This window comes from Mercenaria mercenaria, chromosome 13 (assembly GCF_021730395.1).
Source record: "Mercenaria mercenaria strain notata chromosome 13, MADL_Memer_1, whole genome shotgun sequence".
In the NCBI taxonomy this organism is placed as follows: domain Eukaryota; kingdom Metazoa; phylum Mollusca; class Bivalvia; order Venerida; family Veneridae; genus Mercenaria; species Mercenaria mercenaria.
In genome coordinates this window covers 12515068-12537311 of record NC_069373.1, presented here as the reverse complement: position 1 = coordinate 12537311, position 22244 = coordinate 12515068, and the positions used below count along the sequence as shown (strand labels likewise).

The 22244-nt window shown below is 35.8% G+C and overlaps 1 protein-coding gene across 8 annotated transcripts in view; it reads left to right on the top strand.

The window, feature by feature from the left end:
* LOC123529806 (FYVE, RhoGEF and PH domain-containing protein 4-like) overlaps nucleotides 1-18813 on the top strand; it is a 117165-nt gene extending 98352 nt beyond the window's left edge. For 6 of the 8 annotated variants that reach the window (XM_053521190.1, XM_053521192.1, XM_053521195.1 and 3 more), the window contains 14 exons: nucleotides 1268-1424; nucleotides 2204-2291; nucleotides 4109-4159; nucleotides 4817-4875; nucleotides 5482-5634; nucleotides 6817-6980; nucleotides 8541-8574; nucleotides 9443-9547; nucleotides 11184-11255; nucleotides 12584-12706; nucleotides 13454-13627; nucleotides 14569-14697; nucleotides 15497-15645; nucleotides 16264-18813. In XM_053521190.1, the coding sequence (XP_053377165.1) occupies nucleotides 1268-1424; nucleotides 2204-2291; nucleotides 4109-4159; nucleotides 4817-4875; nucleotides 5482-5634; nucleotides 6817-6980; nucleotides 8541-8574; nucleotides 9443-9547; nucleotides 11184-11255; nucleotides 12584-12706; nucleotides 13454-13627; nucleotides 14569-14697; nucleotides 15497-15645; nucleotides 16264-16396 (1591 nt within the window). In that variant the 3' untranslated portion in view covers nucleotides 16397-18813. The remainder of the gene's footprint in view (nucleotides 1-1267; nucleotides 1425-2203; nucleotides 2292-4108; nucleotides 4160-4816; nucleotides 4876-5481; nucleotides 5635-6816; nucleotides 6981-8540; nucleotides 8575-9442; nucleotides 9548-11183; nucleotides 11256-12583; nucleotides 12707-13453; nucleotides 13628-14568; nucleotides 14698-15496; nucleotides 15646-16263) is intronic. The other 2 variants (XM_053521191.1, XM_053521193.1) reach the window with 2 other exon arrangements.
* The last annotated feature ends 3431 nt before the right edge of the window (nucleotides 18814-22244 follow it).

Below are 22244 nucleotides of genomic sequence, written 5' to 3'. Positions count from 1 at the left end.
CATCAAGGTCAAGGTCACAAGGGCCTGAACATTGAAAACAATTTCCGATCAATAACTTGAGTACTACTTGACCCACAATGTTGAAACTTCATAGGATTATTACACATGCAGAGTAAATGACCCCTATTGATTTTGGGGTCACCCTGTTTAAGGTCAAGGTTGCAGGAGCCCAAACATGGAAAACCATTTCTGATCAATAACTTGAGTACTACTTGACCCACAATGTTGAAACTTTATAGGATGATTGGACATGCAGAGTAGATGACCCCTATTGATTTTGCATTGACTTGATCAAAGGTTAAGGTCACAGGGGCCCAAGCATGGAAAACCATTTCAGGTTAGTAACCTGAGAACCACTTGACCCAGAATGTTGAAACATAATAGGATGATTGATCATGCAGAGTAAATGACCCCTTTTGCTTTTGGGGTCACTCTATTAAAAGTCAAAGTCACAGGGGCTTGAATATGGAAGACCATTTCCGATCAATATCTTGATAACCACTTGACCCAGAATGTTGAAACTTCATAATTTGATTGGATATGCAGAGCAGATGACCTCCATTGATTATGGGGTCACTCTATAAAAGGTCAAGGTCACAGGAGCAAGAACATGGAAAACCTCTTCTGGTCAGTAACTTGAGAACTACCTGACCCAGGGTGTTGAAACTTCATAGGATGATAGGACATGCATAGTAGATGACACCTATTGACTTTGGGGTCACTCTACTGAAGGTCAAGGTTGCAGCAGACAGAACATGGAAATCCATTTTCGGTCAATAGCTCGAGAACCATTTGACCTAGAATCTTCAAACTTCATACGGTGATAGGACTTAGGAGTAGATGACCCCTATTATTTTTGGGGTCACTCCATTAAAGGTCAAGGTCACAGGGGACTGAATATCAAAAACGCTTTACAATCTGTAACTTGAGAACCACTTTACCCAGGATGTTGAAACTTAATAGGATGGTTGGACATGCAGAATAGATGACCCCTACTGATTTTGGGGTTACTCAATCTAGGGTGAAGGTCACAGGGGCTGAACATAGAAAATGGTTTCCATTTCATAACTTGAGAACTATTAGCCCTAGAATGATGAAACTTAGTGGGATGATTGGACATGCCAAGTATATGATCCCTATTGTAGCCAACCACCAGTGTCTCTTTGACTTCTTCTCCTGTCCCCAGTTGACTTCTTGCTTGTACGACAATGTATTGGGGGAGACATGCTCTTTTCTACAAAAGCATCATCTAGTTTGATTACGGTAGGTCTAATGAACAGAAGATAGGAGATGTTATGGCCAAACTGGCTCCTTTCCTGAAGATCTATACAGAGTATGTGAAGAATTATGACAAAGCTATGGCAATGATAGAGAAATGGACATCTCAGTCACCAAAGTTTGCTGCTCTGTTACAGGAGATACAGGTATGTTGATAATGATTTAACTTTTAATGTCCCCTACCTTCGAAAACGAGGAGGTTTGTTGTTTAACTCTGTCTGTCAGTCTGTTGGTCCATCTGTCCATTCGTCAGTAGACCATTTGGTTGTTGATCAATTGGTAGAGAATGTTTTGGTCTCACAGTAGTCAAACTTCGTAGCAGGATTGCCTGTGGTCTGTAGATGATCCCTATTTCTTATGGAATCAATAGGTCAAAGGTCAAGGTTACACTAACCTTGAGAATGACAACGGTTTCTGCTTAATAAGTAAAGAATGCTTTGGCCTGTACTTCTATGGATGATTGACTTATTTGGCAGGGTCATTTGGTCAAAGGTCATGGTAGCAATGACCTCGAGACTGAAAATGGTTTCTGCACAATAAGTTAAGAACTGTTTGGCCTACTACCTCGAAACTTCATAGGCTTATTGATCCGTAGATGAACCCTGTTGTTTCAGGGGTTATAGGTCAAAGATCAAGGTCATAGTGATCTAGAGACAAAGTGGGTCAGACCATAGTTGAAAGTGGGCACGTACATTGTACGTGTTTCACAATCCGAAGTTACAATATGGTGCACATAATGGTTCATCAATATGTGTACCGTATTACAAACCACTACATGATATTGACCATATCTAGTTTGTTTGGCCCCTGGAAAATGTTTTATCTCTATTCTTATAATCAGTTTATAGTATTTGCATAGAGAGATGTCAATTTGTGTTTTTGTTTCCACAATCTTATTGGTAATTATTTCTCTGTGTTTTTGCAGCAAGGGCCAGAATGTGGTCAGCTGACACTGCAGCACCATATGTTAGAGCCTATACAACGTGTGCCTAGATATGAAATGCTTCTCAAAGGTAAAAATAAAAAAAAAATATTTGTTAAGTTAGCAAAATATATCTGGCAAGTTCTTAGTGAAAAGTACCAGGTTTACAAAGTTTGGTTAAAACAATTGAAAATCATGAAGTAATATCGTATTTTTTTTGTATATACATATAAGATCAAATACCCTTTTAAAAGGCACTACAGAAAAAATTCATCTGTATTCACTTGTTTAAGATATTTTGATCTTGCACAGAAACAAGCAAATATCCCCTCTGTATTATTATATTACTTTACTTTAATCATGTACTATAATGATTTTCTGAGGTGAACACTTGCTGTTTATAGTAATGTTTTCAAATACTAAAAGAAGAAAGAGTATCTGCAACATTACCTTTTCAGTTTGAAATTTATAATATATTTTCTTTCTGATTTACACATCTTTGTAATAGTTTCAGTATCCTGATTTGGTTGATGTTATATCTCTATAATATTGAGTGAATATTCATGTTGTTTTCACGAATATTGTATTTGTTTTCCTCCCTAAAATAATAGTATTTCATAAGTGGTATAGACACATGTGAAATAGGAGATTTTTTCAGGCCATGAGATGAAAATAGAAACATTCACAAAATATAGTTCTTTTCCTGTTCATTTACATTTTTATTATATGCCCGAAGGGATGTATTATGTTATGGTCCCAGTGTCCATCTGTCCGTCCGTCCGTTAGCAATTTCGTGTCCGCTCTGTAACTCTTGAACCCCTTGAAGGATTTCAAAGAAACTTAACACAAATGTTCACCACACTGAGACGATGTGCAGAGCGCATGTTTTGGATGTCTCATTTCAAGGTTTAGGGGTCAAAGGTTATATGAGTGTGTTTCATGTCCGCTCTGTAACTCTTGAACTGCTTGAAGGATTTCAAAGAAAAATTGGCACAAATGTTCACCACACTGAGACAACGTGCAGAGTGCTTGTTTCGGATGGCTAACTTCAAGGTCAAGATCACACTTAGGAGTTTAAGGTCATATATGACTTTGCTGTGTCCGCTCTGTAACTTTTGAACTGCTTGAAGGATTTCAAAGAAACTTGGCACAAATGTTCACCACACTGAGACGACATGCAGAGCGCTTGTTTCAGATGACTAACTTCAAGGTCAAGGTCACAGTTAGGAGTTTAAGGTCATATATGACTTTGCTGTGTCCGCTCTGTAACTCTTGAACTGCTTGAAAGATTTCAAAGAAACTTGGCACAAATGTTCACCACACTGAGGCGATGTGCAGAGCGCAAGTTTTGGATGGCTGGCTTCAAGGTCAAGGTCCCACTTAGGGATCAAAGGTCATATATGTCTGCTTTGTATATATTGCTATGCAATTGCAGTGCTCTTGTTTTTATTTGGCAGATCCCTTTTTGTTCTCTTACAATAATTTTTTTTTAATTACTTCCCTTTTTTGTTACTATATATAGCTTATTTTGAAACTTTTTTTATTATTGGCTGTAGGGAAAAACCGAGACCACTTTTCTGTGGTACAACATGGATGGTACATCCAATTTTTATATGTATTTTGACTTTACCTGGTAAGAATTTTTTTGTGGACTTAGAAATATTTTTTATTTTTTTGGAATTTCTTCTTTTTGTTGTTCCTGTCCTTTGGGCTTCAACAGTCATGTTCTTTAAATTTTGCTCACATCCTGTGATGTAACCCTTCGGGCGTATATTGCCCTGCTTGGCGGCGCTCTTGTTTCTCTTCAAATGATACCAAAATCACTGTCAAAAGATACTCCAAAAAAAGTTCTAAAAACAACAGATAGTATATAATAGATAAAGATATCATTTTATATGTTTTTTGCAGATTATTTAAAGCGATTAGAGCCAGATTCTGCGGACAGACCTAATGCTCAAAGTAAGTTTGTCATTATTTCTAGTTGTTTTAGTTCTGGCTGAATGTTCTCACTGTTGTGTAGTGTGTACAGCAAAGTTATGTCTTGCAACATATTACAGAAAGGAATTAGCTATTTTGACTAAATTTGTAGCAGAAAGTTTTTGCTTGTTGTCCAGGAATATCACCTTAATTGGTTGTAATGTAACTATGATATTCAAGCAGAGAAGGCAAAAATATTTTGAATGCCAGAAGCTTTCAATTCCATAGGAATATTGGGACTTTGGAATTAGTTGTATTGATTGAAGCAAGAAGAACATGTATTCTGCTATGAGATTTCACCTTTCTGTGGTATAGATAATAGGAGCACATCAGCAAAACAAGCAGAAAGTTTCCAGTTTGGAATATAGCACATCATGGTATATATTAATACTTACGAACGAAGTGATGTTGAAGCAAGCAGAAAATCTTTCATGCCTTTAATTTAAGCATTTAATTTAATCTGTAGAAAAAAACATATGCCTGATTATAGGGCATAGAGCGTGCTGAGTGCACACCCCATACCCACCACTCCCTGAATCTGGCACTGATAAGTAACGTCAAGTAAAGGTCCATCTCGTGTTGAATATTATTTTATGTATTTGTCACTTAAAAATTATGGGGGTTTTTTTTGTGTTACAGAGGCCCTAGACCTTGTGACAGCAGCAGCCAGTCATTCCAACACTGCTATGAAGAAACTGGTATGTGCTTTCTAGATACAATATTTAACACAATCAGACAAAGTTTTCTTAAACAAATTAGCTCTTCTTTGCAGCATTTCTGTTCACTAAATAAAAAATGCCTTCAAGATTATGTTTGTTAAGCAGCAGTTTATCTAATTATGTTCAGAATTAACAATCATTAACGAGAGATTTTAATGAAATTATAAGGAAAATGCCAGCAGGTATTGGAATTTATTTATGTTCAAAGATGAATTAGTACAAGGTTCTATTTTGTTCTTTTTATCTGAAGAGCTCTTTAACCCTTTGCCTGCTGGCGGCAGTAATTCTGCCTTTGCGACCAGTGCAGACCAGGATCAGCCTGCACATCTGTGCAGTCTGATCATGGTCTGCACTGTTCGCTATTCAGTCAGTAAATTTTCAGTAAACACCCCTTCGAATAATAAATGGTATTGCCCAAATTGAATGATGGACCAGTCCATTATAGAAATTTAGCAGGCTAAGGGTTAAAGCTTAAAATAGTTCCTTGTATTGATTTTGTTTGAGAAACCTAGGATTGATATATCACTATAGATTCTAAACAAAATTAGTTTATTAAATTAAGTCTTGGAATTTTATATTTTTCAGGATAAATTTCACAAATTATTGAACATTATACCTCGACTGAATGGTGAAGGGACCAATGATTTAGTGAGTCCAACCAGGGAACTTGTTAAAGAAGGGCCAATCACAAAAATTTCAGCTCGTAGCGGAGAAAAACAAGCTAGATATATTTTCTTAGTATGTAAATTTGTTTTATATATGCTTATCAGGGCTCTCGTGAGTGGGCGACTTCAGCGAAATAGGCGCTTTGGAACTTAAAACTTCGCTCAAATCTAACCTCAAAGCAAAATGTAAGTCGCCCGATTTTCTTTTATATCCGCACTCGCTAATTAACGCTACCCGGACTGTTGACAATTTGCACAGTGTCAAAATGAGTGTTGAATACACGAACACACGCCGGTAGCATAATTTAAGCTCCGCCTACTTCAGGTACTTGTGAGATTTTCCCGAGAAGTGTGAAAGCGAATCCAATTATCCGATACACTACAGCCTTTTTTCAGTCATTTAGCGCCGCGGTTATGTCTTTGACATTTTGTGTTTAATTGTCAGCATGTTTGAGTGCAAAAAACAATGTTTTATAAAGAAATTGCTGGTTAACGATGCAGTTAATTGGAATACTGTACACATGCTTTTGTTATCTATGGTAAAAGAATGACATGTATACCTTAAATTGACTTCCATCGATGAATTGATTTGAATATGTATTTCAAGTTTACAGTTTACTTTCAGTTTTATTCGAGTGAGATACTGTTCACAGATGTGATGACTTGGTGTTAATAAAGAAACACTAAGTCTTTCATCATGCATTCATACAAAATACTAATAACCAAAAATCAGCGGGTTAGATTTACAGCATCGGCTTGAATTTTTGAAAACTACTTTTTTCAGAATTTTGTAATGAAATAATAACCACTGTATGGGAAATGATGTAACTAAGAAAATGAATGGTCACAGCAATGCTTTTTATCTAGAAACAAGAAAATTATAGCCACCTTTCAAACACTCAACAGTGTTGAGGTAGAGAAATCTTCCAACTTCTCCCTAAAGTTTCCCCACTTCTCCCTAAATCAGCTTGAGGGAGAAATGACTTCTCCCAAAAAACTGGACCTAGCTAGACCTCTGATTATATAGATAAAAGTGTTGTTTTTATTGATATACAAAAGAATTTCTTCAATTGAAAATGTCTGATATTTCCATATGTGTATGAAATTTGCTGTAGCCTGATTTTATATGTCAAACACTATTACGAAACAAAAAATGAAGTAGATTTTCAGGAAAAACTGGAGAGTTTTTAATATGGTGCTTTGTTTCTGGGTTGCCTTACACATTTAGATAATACCACTATATCTTTCCTTTCAGTTCAACGATTTACTGCTAGTATGTTCAGAACAAATGATGGGCTCGTACAAACTACGGGCTCGGCTTAGTGTGGAGGGCATGGAAATAAGTGCAGGAGACAACCAAACCATACAAAACACATTCTGTGTGAAATGTATCGAAAAAACTGTAGAATTTCTAGATGAGTGAGTAAAACATATAATTTGCTAATAACAGAGACGGTGCTTAATTATGTAAAGTTCCGTTTGCTTTGGTTGATGTCTTATTTCAGACAAGAAAGTAAAAGTCTTGCTGTAATGTATTTGCATTGTATAAAGCCTGATTTCTCTTTTAAGATATGTTTTTTTCTTTTCCATGAATGATGGTAGGGAATCAAAATTAAAGTTTAAACAAGTAAAAATAAAAAAGTTCATTATACCAACAGATATGAAGTATTAGGGGGCTTTATTCCAGGCATGTAAATCTGTCTGTTTTAATGCATATTTTCAGAATTGTTAATTGAATTTTCAAATGACTATAAACAAAATGTTCACTATCATAATAGATAAAGATGCACACATGTCCCCTAGCCATTAGATCCAAGGTCCAGTTCACACTTGAAAATTAGGTTTTTGAATAGCTTTTTTTTCCATATCTTTCAAGCCACCATAAGGATTTTCATTACACAACATGCGCAGCGCATGACTCAAGTCACTGGGTCCAAGGTTCAGGTCACACTTCGAGGTTAAAGGTCAAATAGCTTTATTTCATGTCCACTCAATATCTTATAAATGACTGGATGGATTTTCATTAAACAAGTACTACCAATTTGTTAACCTCATCAAGACAATGTGCAGAGTGCATGACCCAGGTTACTTGATCGAAATTAAAGGGACAAATAGGTTTTTGTGTCCACATCAAATTTTTCATACAGTTGGAAACTATCAACAGTTGCTTTACATCATAAGGGTAACATGCAGATTCCATGACCAAGTTCATTAGGTCATGGTCACACTTTGAGGTCAGTGGTCATATGGTGTTTTTTCATGTCTCCTCTACATGAATCACTTGAAAGATTTTCATAAAACAACCATCAATTATTTTCATCATCAAGACAACATGCAGAGTGCAATACTTCATCCCCGTCCAAATATCAAAGTGGTGTCTGGGGTTATTAATTATTTGAATCATGCAATAAGTTAAAGAAACTCAGTAGGTTTTGAGTGATTGCCACAGTTATGTAACTGTAGCAACTTCCACACTGTAAGAAGAAACTGTACACATCTGTCTTCTGTTCGAACTGTTGATATTTCATTTAGATTTTGTAGTTAAGAACAAAGATACCTAGATGAGACTTGAAGACATTGAGGGTCAGCAAAGATGGATGCCTTTCAAATAAACACCACTCGTAGTGAACATTTTTTTGTCTGCACAGTAATTTAGATGAAGTTTCAGGAAGTTTACAGAAATAGATCTAATTATAGTGTTTACTTGTTTCAAAGACTTGAGATTTGCAGGCAAATAGACAGTTATTACTGCTTTCAGTCAAATTATGTTCAGTGGTATTTAACAGTGAACTGTATTTAGAAACAGGGATACAATTTTAAATGATTGCTTTAAGGTATTAAGAGAGGTTAAGCCTACCATCAGTACTGGGGATAATTTAGAATGCCCCTGAATCAGGCTGATAGACAGAAACCAGAGATTTGTGTTTCTGTATGATATACTATTAAATGAATTTTGTATGTTTGCTTTTTTTTCTTCAGAGCAAACAATGGTCAAGGATTGGACTGGTTTGCAGTAAGTTTTCTTAGATATATATTATATATTTATACAAACACCCTTTGAAACTTTCATGCAAATGGCTAACTTTTATTCCCAATATTAGGGGCTTCTGGGACCCCCCAGGTGTTTTAAGATTGCTGACTTTGAATCACCTGCCCCTCTAGCTGTTTGTTTGAAATTTCAAACTTTCCTTGTGCGAAGCATAACTCCAAAAGTGCTGAATATATTACGATGAACTTCAGGTATAGATAGATATTAACCCTAAGCCTGCTGGCGGCAAGTGATTCTGCCTTTGCGACCAGTGCAGACCAAGATCAGCCTGCACATCCGTGCAGTCTGATCATGGTCTGCACTGTTCGCTATTCAGTCAGTAAATTTTTAGTACGTAAACACCCCTTCAAATGATAAATGGTACTGCCCAAATTGGAAGATGGGCCAGTCCATTATAGAAATTTAGCATGGTAAGGGTTAATAAGAGGGAGTGAAGAGGACATGTAGTTTTCATATTATCTCCATTTGTGGTTTGGAGCATAACATAGTGATGATACCAATTATAATGAGTGCATAGCTACAGTAGTTTTAACCTCTACCCTGCTAAACTTCTAAAATGGACTGCTCCATCATTCAGTTTGGGCAGTACCACTTATCATTCAAAGTGGTATGCTGAAATTTACTGACTGAATAGCGAACAGTGCAGACCATGATCTTGGTTTGCACTGGTGCCAAAGGCAAAACCGCTTGCCGCTAGCAGGATTAAAGTTAAAATAATCTTTCTAAAAGTAGTCATATCCCACAATGCATGTGCTCACTTGACAAAGCCCAGTCATGGAGCAGCAGTTGATTCCACTATTAGCCTGGTTATGTGTTGTTTGTTGTTTCACAGACATTCCAACAAGTTGTAACAGACTTTCATCATAAATCCAAGTTGTGTAGAGTAAGATCATCAGAAGCTGGGGACCAGTCTGCAGCAGATGGACATCCTGACTTGGTGAGATTTATATTCATATCTGTATATCTTACTCAATTTGTTCAGTAAAGATAAGGAAACAGTCTTGTTAGATTAAAAAAAAAAATGAAACCTGAAACTGGTTGATTGCGAAATTTGGAGTCGGATTACAGTAACTTTTAGGTTTTCAAAATGAAGAAGTGTATAATATAATATTTCTTGTTTAATTTTGCTTAAAGCTGTTAACCAGCTATGCTGCTGTGAATTGCATGTAATTAGATTAAGAAATAGCATGGATTTTTAGCTCGACTATTCATAGAATAGTGAGCTATTGCACTCGCCCATGCGTCGGCGTCGGCGTCTGCGTCCGCGTCCCGATTTTGGTTAAGGTTTTGTATGTAAGCTGGTATCTCAGTAACCACTTGTGGGAATGGATTGAAACTTCACACACTTATTGACTGTGACAAACTGACTTACATTGCACAGGTTCCATAACTCTATTTTGCTTTTTTACAAAATTATGCCCCTTTTTCGACTTAGAAATTTTTGGTTAAGGTTTTGTATGTAAGCTGGTAACTCAGTAACCACTTGTGGGAATGGATTGAAACTTCACACACTTATTCACTGTGATGAACTGATCTACATTGCACAGGTTCCATAACTCTATTTTGCTTTTTTACAAAATTATGCCCCTTTTTCGACTTAGAAATTTTTGGTTAAGGTTTTGTATGTAAGCTGGTATCTCAGTAGTTACTAATGGAATGGATTGAAACTTCACATACTTGTTCACTATCATGATTTGACATGCACTAAGCAAGTCCCATAACTCTACTCTCTTTTTTTTCAAAATTATGCCCCTTTTTCGACTTAGCAGTTTTTGGTTAAATTTTTGTATGTAATCTGATATCTCAGTATCCACTAATTGGAATGGATTGAAACTTCACACACTTGTTCACTGTCATGATCTAACATGCACTGTGAAGGTCCCATAACTCTACTTGGCATTTTTACAAAATTATGCCCCTTTGACTTAGCACTTTTTTGTTAAGTTTTTGTATGTAAGCTGGTATCTCAGTATCCACAAATTGGAAAGGATTGAAACTTCACACACTTGTTCACTGTCATGATATGACATGCAGTACAGAGGTTCAATACCTCTACTTTGCATTTTACAAAATTATGCCCCTTTTTCAACTTGTATTCATTCAATTGACAAGGCTGTTGAATAGTCGAGCGTTGCTGTCCTCCGACAGCTCTTGTTTATTGTTCACGTTATTAATTTTCTCTAGTTTTTAGTTGTTGAGTATTTCTGCCATATGGATATGTAAATGTCTGCTAACATAAGTTACAATGGAATGATTGGAATGAATCCTTTTATACAATCTGTTAAGCTTTTTGTACAACCAGCTAGCTTAGCATACATGTGTGTAATAATCTTTGTAAATGTCCATGATCTATATACTGTATGGTAAAATGAGGGTAAATGAAATTAGATTGAGTGTTGTCTGATGCAGGTAGTAACAAAATATTTATAATTTCATTTTAATCTTAATTTTACTACTTGTTTATTGACATTAATGAAATAACTGAGAATTGAAGTAAAAGGCTTATAAATAGATACACCAGATACAGTACAATTATATATATATATACATATGTACATGTTTTATATTACCAGGCAACAGTATCGTTAGGTTTATCCACCTCGATATCGTCTATTTTCTCTACATCCACATCTGCAAAGTCTCCGGTACAGACTTAGTTACAATATACATAATAATCTTCTTTCTTTGATATATGGCTATTCAGTCTTGTTCAGTCAGATATTGTTTGTTTTAATGGCTTTTAGGTCCATGGCATTTTTGGTCAAGCATTTTGCAGAGCAAATTAAAAAAAACTTTGGTTTGTTTACACACATATACCTGCCATAGATGGCAAAACATGCAGTAAAGTTATTACATAAAATTTTCAAATCTTGGAAGATGGAAGCAAGTAAAATGGAGGTCCTACATTGCAGTTATTCTATTTCTGTTGAAAACCAGCCATTTAAACAATAATAAATTACCTGGTTGTATATGCTAGAATCACACTATAGAGTAGTTTAAATAATTATATCCAGATTTCTAGAAACATCTCAGTCAGCATTTATATTGGAAGATCCTGCCTGCAGCCTTTTATATTTTCCTTTTTTCATGCATTTTAAAGAAATATACAGATAGATTTATAACCTTCTCAAACCTTACATAGATTTATAAGCCTTTTCTTATCTTAGATATGTAGTGTTCCAGGAACTGATACACATTTTCTATAATACTGTAATGATCATGTTCTATAGGTCATATTCATAGAATCAAAATGAAACACAGATATTTTCCTATTTATTTAAAGTCTTTGCATATATAAACATAGAACCTAATGTCTTCTACCAGAGTGTGACATACTTAATAAACTCCTTGTTTCTGCTGTTCTATACTACTTTGTAATAAGGGGCTATGTATTAAGTTCCTGTACATCTATTCAGAGGAAAAACTCTTTGCACAGTGTACAACTGAAATGTTATTGTCAAAAAATGTGTAATAAGTACTGAATAACGTAAGTTAAAGGAACTTATATAGTTTGCAGTACCTTTATGATTTATATCAAAATGCTTTCTGTATTAGGAAGTATGCATATAAATTCTGTCAAAAATATGACTTGTATTTCACAAGTAAATATGACAAGGCAAAAAACAGTTCTATATTGTACCTTTTGTATTGTACACGTATGTTGCCGTACTTTTATTTAAAATGCATGACCTGACACAGTTCAATAAATAGTGCACATAAAATATAAAGTTCTTTTTTGACATCAACAAACATTGAAGATTTTGTTCGCTAACAAAAGGGTCATTATAACAGTTTAGCTAGATCTGGAATTTTGTATTCGGCTCTCCAGGATTTTGCAAGGTTGGATCTCATGAGGCACGCAATCTGGCAAAATCCACTTGAGCTGAACACAGCATCCCAGATCGAGCTACTATTATAATAACACTATTATATTCCATGTTCTGTAATGTAAATCAATTATTGGGTATTTTAGGGCAGTCAGTTAGGATTGAAGTCACCACAGTGGGTAAAAGACGAGGAGGTGACCATGTGTATGGCATGTCAGGACAAGTTCACTGCCATCAAGAGGAGGCACCATTGTAGAGCATGTGGCAAGGTTTGTTCATTAAATTTTAATACCAGGCAGTAGATGTTGTTTCACTGTTTTAAGTCTTACCAGGATCACATACTTAGTGTCTTGTTGAAGTCATCTATTTGAAGGCATATGGTTCTACCTGTTCGTGTTGTTGAAGTCATCTTTTTTAAGGCATAAGTATCTACTTATTTTGTCTTGTTGAAGTCATCTTTTTGAAGGCATATGGTTCTACCTGTTCGTGTTGTTGAAGTCATCTTTTTGAAGGCATATGGTTCTACCTGTTCGTGTTGTTGAAGTCATCTTTTTGAAGGCATATGGTTCTACCTGTTCATGTTGTTGAAGTCATCTTTTTGAAGGCATATGGTACTACCAGTCTGTGTTGTTGAAGTCATCTTTTTGAAGGCATATGGTTCTACCTGTTCGTGTTGTTGAAGTCATCTTTTTTAAGGCATAAGTATCTACTTATTTTGTCTTGTTGAAGTCATGTTGGTGAAGGGATATGTTTCTACTAGAGTCTGACAAAAATACACTACACTGCATGCCCAATGCCTGTTTACTAATAAATTATTACTTTAAGGTTTTTGTATACTTTGTTATGCCTTTATGGTAACTTTCCATTATAGGAACTTTGTATAATTGTAGGTTTTCATTGTCAAGTTGTGTTGAGAACCCAATTTAGAAAACTCTTTTTCAAGTGCATTTTTACAAAGCGTTGCCTAATGTTAAATTGATTATATTCATTTATTATAATTTTCCTTAATTGTTCAGGTATTCTGTGCAAAATGTTCCTCAAGGAAAGCTCAGTTAGCCTATGACAACAACCAGCTGAACAGAGTATGTCAGAAGTGTTACGAGTTGCTGAAGAAAGGAAGTGTCAGTTCCCTTGAGTTATCCACTGACTCGACCCCAACTTCACCAAAACCTGCTGTTCAGGTTTGTAAGGTATAAACCATGTCTAAATGTTTCTTCTTTCAGTCGTTTTAAACCATGATGCAGAAGATGACACTTAACGTTATGGGCAGACATGTAGATATGGTTAAACCAGACTGGTCGTGCGATCATAAATTTGATCACATGATGTATGCGAAATATTCTCTAAATATATTTTTGAATTGGAACTCTTTTTAACATAAAGATAAATTTTGTTAACCTGAATTGCATTAGGAAAAACATTTTAATTACTTTTGAAAAAAGTTTACGGGCATGTAACCTCGAGCTTTTGACTATATCTCCCAGAAATGAATTTATGGATTTCAATTTTTGTAGATCAAACGAATTGTATTTGTTCAATGGGATTTAATTTCTTGAATTGATGCAACCATGTAATCTACTTGGGGCATTGAAGGTTGGTGGTTCTACCCAGGTGCCTCTTATGATGAAATAATGCACGGAAGGTTCCTCTACCATTAAAGCTGGAAAGTTGCTATATGACCTATAATTGTGTCTGTGTGATGTTAAACCTAACAAAACAAAAAACAAACAGTAGAAATTTAGTTCTTATAAATGATCATCACCCTTTTGTCTAAAGACTGAAAATAAATCAATTATTGCACTACAAGCAGTCTTAAGATTTGCCTGTTGACCCAGATTGTTTAGGTAACCCAATAGTAAAGAGTATTTACTATTTTAGCATAAGTCTCTTTACTACTGAAGAAAAAGGGGTGGATTGTTCATACAATGCAAGTATTAATGAAACAAGAAACTGGAATAAGATCAGAAATTTAACCTGTTTAGCCCAAATTTGCCCGAGGTAACCTTTATATTTAGAAAAGCAGCCTTAGAAAAAAAAAAGTTTATTTTCATCATTCCCCACTCCCTTGGAGGCCTGTACTCCATGTTTGTTTTCTCAGATTTCCCCTGTATCATATGTGTGTATTTTTCAGATTCACAAGGCAGACGAGGCATCAGTTTTAAGTGGATACCTTAATGTGATGGATAAAGATCATAAATGGACAAAGAAATGGATCACTGTCCATGATGACTTTGCAATGTATTTCTACAAGAAACATAAAGTAAGGAATATTTTGGATTTTTTGAATATTTTGTCCTATTGTATGTAATGCTTTGTTTTCTCATGCAAAGTGTATGAACATCCATTGTTGTCATCAGATAAGAAACAATTTGACTTCATGAATTTTTTTTTTTTTTTTTTTGAGATATTAAGATATATAACATACCGGTACCAACATGTTTCAGTGCATTCATGTAATAGAAAAATAACTTGTCCAAAATGTTTAACATTCCTACGTATTGTAGATTTTCAAAAGTGGACAAGAATGAATTATTTCATCACTCCTTACTTGGTTTGTATTGTCAACAGACTGACACAGGTTTGCTGGGCAAAAATGAATACATGTCTGCACACTTAGCTCAATAAGGAGAGCACAGATCTGTAGGGTTGCAAGTTTGTTATTTGGGCGAGGTGTATGTTCTTTGTGACATCTGATAAAATACATGTCTGACAACCAAGCACTCTCCCTCTGATTCATGTGGAAGTTGGCAGTTGCTTGTAGACAACAGGCAAGTACCGGTGCAGAATCCATAAACACTGTTTAGAGTAACTGCCAACCATTACTTAAGGAAAATTCTGTTGAAAAACGGCTCTTAACCTAACACAAAGAAACAAAAGATCAGAATTCTGATCTCATATAATGAAGACATGCCAGTAGTCAAATCTATTAGACCTTGGGTGTTCAGACATCTGACAAGTAGTTTGACTTTTACCTGGCAAGCCGTTCAGTAAAGGTAAAATACTAACATGTACTGACCTTTCATATCAAACAAGTTAAAAAAAATTGTCTTGTTTTACAGGATGTAGCAGCCATACAGACGTTACCATTACCTGGCCATAAAGTGAAAGCGATTGGTGACTCGGCCGACCGTCCAAATGTGTTCTCTCTTACCCACAAGGATGTCAGTGTTTGTTACTTCCAGGCAGATTCTGATCTCCAGTTCTCACAGTAAGATATTCCAATTGCCAATTTGCATTTTAAAGAAAAGTTTCCTTAGCCCATAGTTGGTAAACTCTGTTTATTATAAACTGTATTAGCAGTACAAAGAAACGATTTTTCTCCCAGACTCTTGATCTTTGTTTAATCCTGAACTAGAACATATGTTAACTAAATGAAACATGCAGAAGACTTTCATTTTGAAATGTATATTATCAGTCTGCATTGAACTACTGTAAACACCTGCCAAAAAAAATTATTTACATTTTGCTTCAAATAAACATTTAATTATATTGATGGACAATATATTCATTATTTTAGCTTTTTTCCCCCACATTTTATGTTAGTATAGCATTAACGCATGTTTGTTTCATATTATAACTTCTGCAGAATCCCTCGAGATACATTGGTACCCCGAGCCCTACAGGGCTTGGGCACCAACCAATCCCACGGGATTCTGCTGGTATTATAACATGAACAAAACATACTTTAACGTACATGATTAATCATCATTAAAATACACAAGAACAAACATCTGTTGTGGATCTTTAAATATAATTATGTTACCTAGCTTACCATAGTTTTGCTCGTACGACAGAGAGCTAATTATACATTTCAAATATATTACAGATGGCTGCGTGTCTTAGAAAAGATGGTCATATTGGAGTTACCTAGCGAGGAGGAAAAACGCCTGTCCACACACTCGGACAGTAGTGGTCAATCAAACAGTTCTGGCAGTTCAGGCCTTTCATCCCAGTCATAGCATACTCTCATATTGCCAAATTATATACATTTCATCAGAACCATAGTTCATTAAGATTCATTATATAAAAGAAGTATATATTCATTAGGATAAGTCGGGTAATTAGTACATTATCGCTGGAAGTCTTGACCCATTTGTGGAAATGTTCCAAGACAGTTTTTGTGCAAGTGGCAGGATGTTTCGACTGACTTCTATGACATTTAGACAATAGAACATAAAAGATCTTACTGGTACTTGGCTGCTTTTTGAAATCTTACATGGATCTCAAGGCTTATTAATGTTAAAAAAAGAACAGTGTTTATATTGCGAGAGCAGATAGAAAAGTTATTCAGCATTAGTTAAGGAAAACTTTCAGCTTGGCTTAGCTTCTTACAAATATGCTGCTTCTTTACGTGCTTTCTGCTTGCAAAATTTATTCAGGATTACAAGATTTATACCAGAAGAAGCAAGAAGAACTGTTGGATGTCTTCGGTTCAGTTAGTTGCAGTTTTGTGTACAAGTTGAAGGTGAATATTATGGAATTAACCATCCCTCATTGATGAATCCATCTTGTGTTTGTTTCACTTAGTAAAAAATACATGTACAATCAAACCTGTGATTACAATGGTTAACTAGAGTTCAAAGGGCATCATTTTCTGCCCCTCTTTATTTGTAATTTTTTACCATACTGTTTACACATGTAATAGACTAGATATTGCTGCATGCGTCGGGAGTTCTCCTGGCAGGCAGAGAAGCATGTATGCAAGTTGGTATCGGGGATAGCTCTTTTCTCATGGAAACTATTTACTCTATAAAACTTTTAACATTACATGCCAAATATTTCACACACAGTAATGTACCATAACTTCAAAAATTCCAGTTAAAAGACATTTTAAGAATGTGTTTTCGAAAGCTATATTGTATGGACAACTAGATAAAACAGACTGCATACATGTATATCTATTTGACATCTCTTTATAGAAGTGATTCCATACAAATAAAGAAGTGCTATTGTGGTGAACGATTTTGTCGCATTTGAATTATTTTAAATCTTCTGTTTAGTTGTAAACTGTAGTAAGCAACATTGTGCTTTTCTGTTAATTGTTTTGTTATATATAGTTTTAAACAAGATATTCTGTGATCTTATAATTATGATGTATATTTATGTGTCCAATGAATTATGTTGTAATGTTTGCTTGCAGTAAATTCGGAATATGTATATTAAGTGATAATCTATACTGAATGTTGTTTAATTACTTGAAATTGAGGTAGCTATATATGTTTGATAAACTGGAAGTCCAATTTATCTGGATAACCTGGAGGAACGCAAAGATCTGGCATATAGTGCCACAATTAAATGGCAGCACATGCGTTAATAAATATCAGTAGCATGTATTATCAGCAATAAATATAACAAAAAATATTGACAAATGAAAATAACATGAGCCGTGCCATGGGAAAACCAACAGTGGGTTTGCGACCAGCATGGATCCAGACCAGCCTGCGCATCCGCGCAGTCTGGTCAGGCTCCATGCTGTTCGCTTTTAAAGCCTATTGGAATTGGAGAAACTGTTAGCGAACAGCATGGATCCTGACCAGACTGCGCGGATGCGCAGGCTGGTCTGGATCCATGCTGGTCGCAAAGCCACTATGTTGGTTTTCTCATGGCACGGCTCACATATAAAATCAGTTTGTAGTTTGTGGTAGTCTTTTATTCATAGCAAATATCTCAAATTGAGCATAACAGATAGAAAATGTGTTAATTTACAACTAGATGTTGTGTACACGTATGAAAAGCTTTAATAGGTCCAGGGTATATGACAGAATCTGATTGCTGTTACAGAGCTTTTGTGAAAACAATTTGATTATATGAATACTTTAAGGTACATGTCTGTAAAATAATCTCACTTGCCTGAAAAGTAGCCGTACTCAGCATTTCCATTCTTAACTAAGACTTGTGAGAACACAGTAAAGAAATTAGAGGCTGTATGAGACCTTGCAAATTTAGGTGATTTCAGTAGTGCCTGGTCAAAGACAAACCTGGTCCAATAATGTGCATACCAGTTTAATAAAACTTGGGCTGAAATCATCCCCCAAAAAGGAAGAAATAAGCCAGTTTACAGTAATAAGGTAATTATATACAGACATATATATCAAAAGATTGAAAATCAACATCAAATACTTTATTTGCTGTGCTGCTATTGCATTGTAAATAACCTTGTCTAAACATGCACCAAGTTCATTTCCAGGAAAAGTTTCAAATCTCATGTACATACACATGTATTGTGCAGTAGAAACCCAATATGCTGCAGCTTGATAAAACATACATTGCACATTCATTTGTTATTTTTTTCATGGAGTCATCATTTTAGTTATTTTTTTATGTTGAAATTATTGATGTAATTTCATAATATGTACTAATAAAATCTGAAATTGTTCATGTTTCTTTTTTTTTTATGGGTTCAAATTTGATCCACTCATTCCCTACACAGTAACTGTTCTTGGGTTCAACACAAATTGAACCATGTTTTTACATTGTTACCTTATATTAGTAGAAGTTGTATTTCTTAGATCGAAGGTCAATCATATTTCTGCAGCGTATCACAACTTTTAAGTCGAGTTTCATAGCTAATTCAAGGACAGTAATTCTGGTTAAGAGAATCTATTTAAACAAACAAAAAATACACCCAACAGCAATACACCAGTAAATCTGACATGTGATTAAGAGGGCATACTCTGTAGTCCTGCCTGTAACTGGTGCTGCTATTTACCGGTATTGTTAGATAGGAACTGCCTTCTCAGTGAACGTTGCTGAGGAAACAATGTATTATTGGACTGTGATAAAAACATGGTAGGGGATTAATGTAATGGACCCATAATGGAAGTCTGTAATCTCAAGTAATTATGTATTCTCCATAGTTGTCTGCTTTGCACTGAACAGACTCCTATTGTTCCTGTGAGGGTACCTGGAGGAACCTTGATGTCTGGGAGAAACTCGTCAGATTTCTCTGCAGAAAGACAATGTTGTTATTTACCTTCTTTTCATTGGTGACTATAAGAGGTTTCCACCATATCTTCACACCTAGGTATTCGCCCCCTAGCACCCCTTGAAGTAAGCTGTCATGGATATAGTATGATGCCATGATTAGGTACCTCTGTCCTGTTACACAGATGACCTTACATTTGCCTGGGTTGAATGTCATAAACCAATCCCATTCCAACTGCTGCAGACAATGTCTTTAGTCAAAAGTCATTTATGTAGAGCAAGAAGGCAACAGGTTCTTTGACAGACTGCAGTCACAGATGATTCATCTGCGGAGTTTTCCTTTATGAGGATTTGCTGAGCATGACCTACTAGGCAACTTTTTATCCATTTCAGCACGCTTCCTCTATTGCCATAGTGAAGCAACTTGGTGGCCAGTTATTCATGCATGATTTCTAACAATTTGTAAGCAGTGATGCAGATGTCAGGATGAAATGTAGTGTGGCTTAAGGAAACAAAAGGACCATGATGGTCCTGAATCGCTCACCTCTTCCCACATGACCCAGTTTTGAGTATGACGTCGTTTTTACTACTATTTGACATAGTGACCTAGTTTTTGAGCTCATGTGACCCAGTTTTGAACTTGACCTAGATATTATCAAGATAAAAATTCTACCCAATTTTCATGAAGATCCATTGAAAAATATGGTCTCTAGAGAGGTCACAAGGTTTTTCTATTATTTGACCTATTGACCTAGTTTTCGAGGTACGTGACCCTGTTTTGAAATTTACCTAGATATCATCAAGGTGAACATTCTCACTAATTTTCATGAAGATCTAATGAAAAATATGGCCTCTAGAGAGATCACAAGGTTTTTCTACTTTTAGACCTACTGGCCTAGTTTTTGACCGCACGTGACCCAGTTTCAAAACTGACCTAGATATCATCAAGGTGAATATTCAGATCAATTTTCATGAAAATACATTGAAAAATATGGCCTCTAGAGAGGTCAAAAGATTTTTCTAATTTTAGACCTACTGACCTAGTTTTTGACCGCAGTTGATCCAGTTTCAAACTTGACCTAGATATCATCAAGATGAACATTCAGACCAACTTTCATACAGTTCCCATGAAAAGTATGGCCTCTAGAGAGGTCACAAGGTTTTTTTATTATTTGACCTACTGACCTAGTTTTTTAAGGCACGTGACCCAGTTTCTAAATTGACCTAGATATCATCAAGGTGAACATTCTGACCAATTTTCATGAAGATCCATTCAAGGGTATGGCCTCTAGAGAGGTCACAAGGTTTTTCTATTTCAAGACCTACTGACCTAGTTTTTGATCGCAGTTGACCCAGTTTCAAACTTGACCTAGATATCATCAAGATAAATATTCAGACCAATTTTCATACAGATCCCATGAAAAATATGGCCTCTAGAGAGGTCACAACGTTTTTTCATTATTTGACCTACTGACCTACTTTTTGAAGGCACGTGACCCACTTTCGAACTTGACCTAGATATCATCAAGATGAACAGTCTGACCAAATTTTATGGAGATCCATTCACAAGTCTGTCCTCTAGAGAGGTCACAAGGTTTTTCTATTTTTAGACCTACTGACCTAGTTTTTGAACGCACATGACCCTGTTTAGAACTTGACCTAGATATCATCAAGATGAACATTCTGACCAAATTTCATACAGATCCCATGAAAAATATGGCCTTTAGAGAGGTCACAAGGTTTTTCTATTATTTGACCTACTGACCTAGTTTTAGATGGCACGTGACCCACTTTCGAACTTGACCTAGATTCATCAAGGTGAACATTCAGACCAACTTTCATGATGATCTCATGAAAAATATGGTCTCTAGAGAGGTCACAAGGTTTTTCTTTTATTTGACCTACTGACCTAGTTTTTGAAGGCACGTGACCCAATTTCGAACTTGACCTAGATATCATCAAGGTGAACACTCTAACCAATTTTCATGAAGATCTCATGAAATATATGGCCTCTAGAGAGGTCACAAGGTTTTTCTATTTTTAGACCTACTGACCTAGTTTTTGACCGCACGTGACCCAGTTTCGAACTTGACCTAGATATCATCAAGATGAACATTCAGACCAACTTTCATACAGGTCCCATGAAAAATATGGCCTTTAGAGAGGTCACAAGGTTTTTCTATTATTTGACCTACTGACCTAGTTTTTGACGGCACGTAACCCAGTTTCGAACTTGACCTAGATATCATCAAGGTGAATGCTCTGACCAATTTTCATGAAGATCTTGTGAAATATATGGCCTCTAGAGAGGTCACAAGGTTTTTCTATTTTTAGACCTACTGACCTAGTTTTTGATGGCACGTGACCCAGTTTCGAACTTGACCTAGATATCATCAAGATGAACATTCTGACCAACTTTCATAAAGATCCCACAAAAAATGTGACCTCTAGAGTGGTCACAAGCAAAAGTTTACGGACGGACGGACGCACGCACGCACGCACGGACGGACGACGGACACCGCGCGATCACAAAAGCTCACCTTGTCACTTTGTGACAGGTGAGCTAAAAACACCATGAAGTCGAGTCGTTACTTCTGAAGTAATACGGTGACTACTGTAACCAATATCTAATGCAAGGGCACTACTCTGACCGACTGAATATATCTGCGGTGCACAACTTGAGTCCTTTAAAGCTTCACATCTCCTACTATACTTTCATTCTGTTTTGCCGTTTATCACCCGCCGAAGGAGGAGAAATATAGATTTTAACTTTTTTCGTCTGGAACTGAAAATGTTTATATAATTGAAGAAGTATTTTAGCTAGAATCACAAAATCTCACATAATTATTAACACATAACCTTTGCTAACATACAGTATTATCC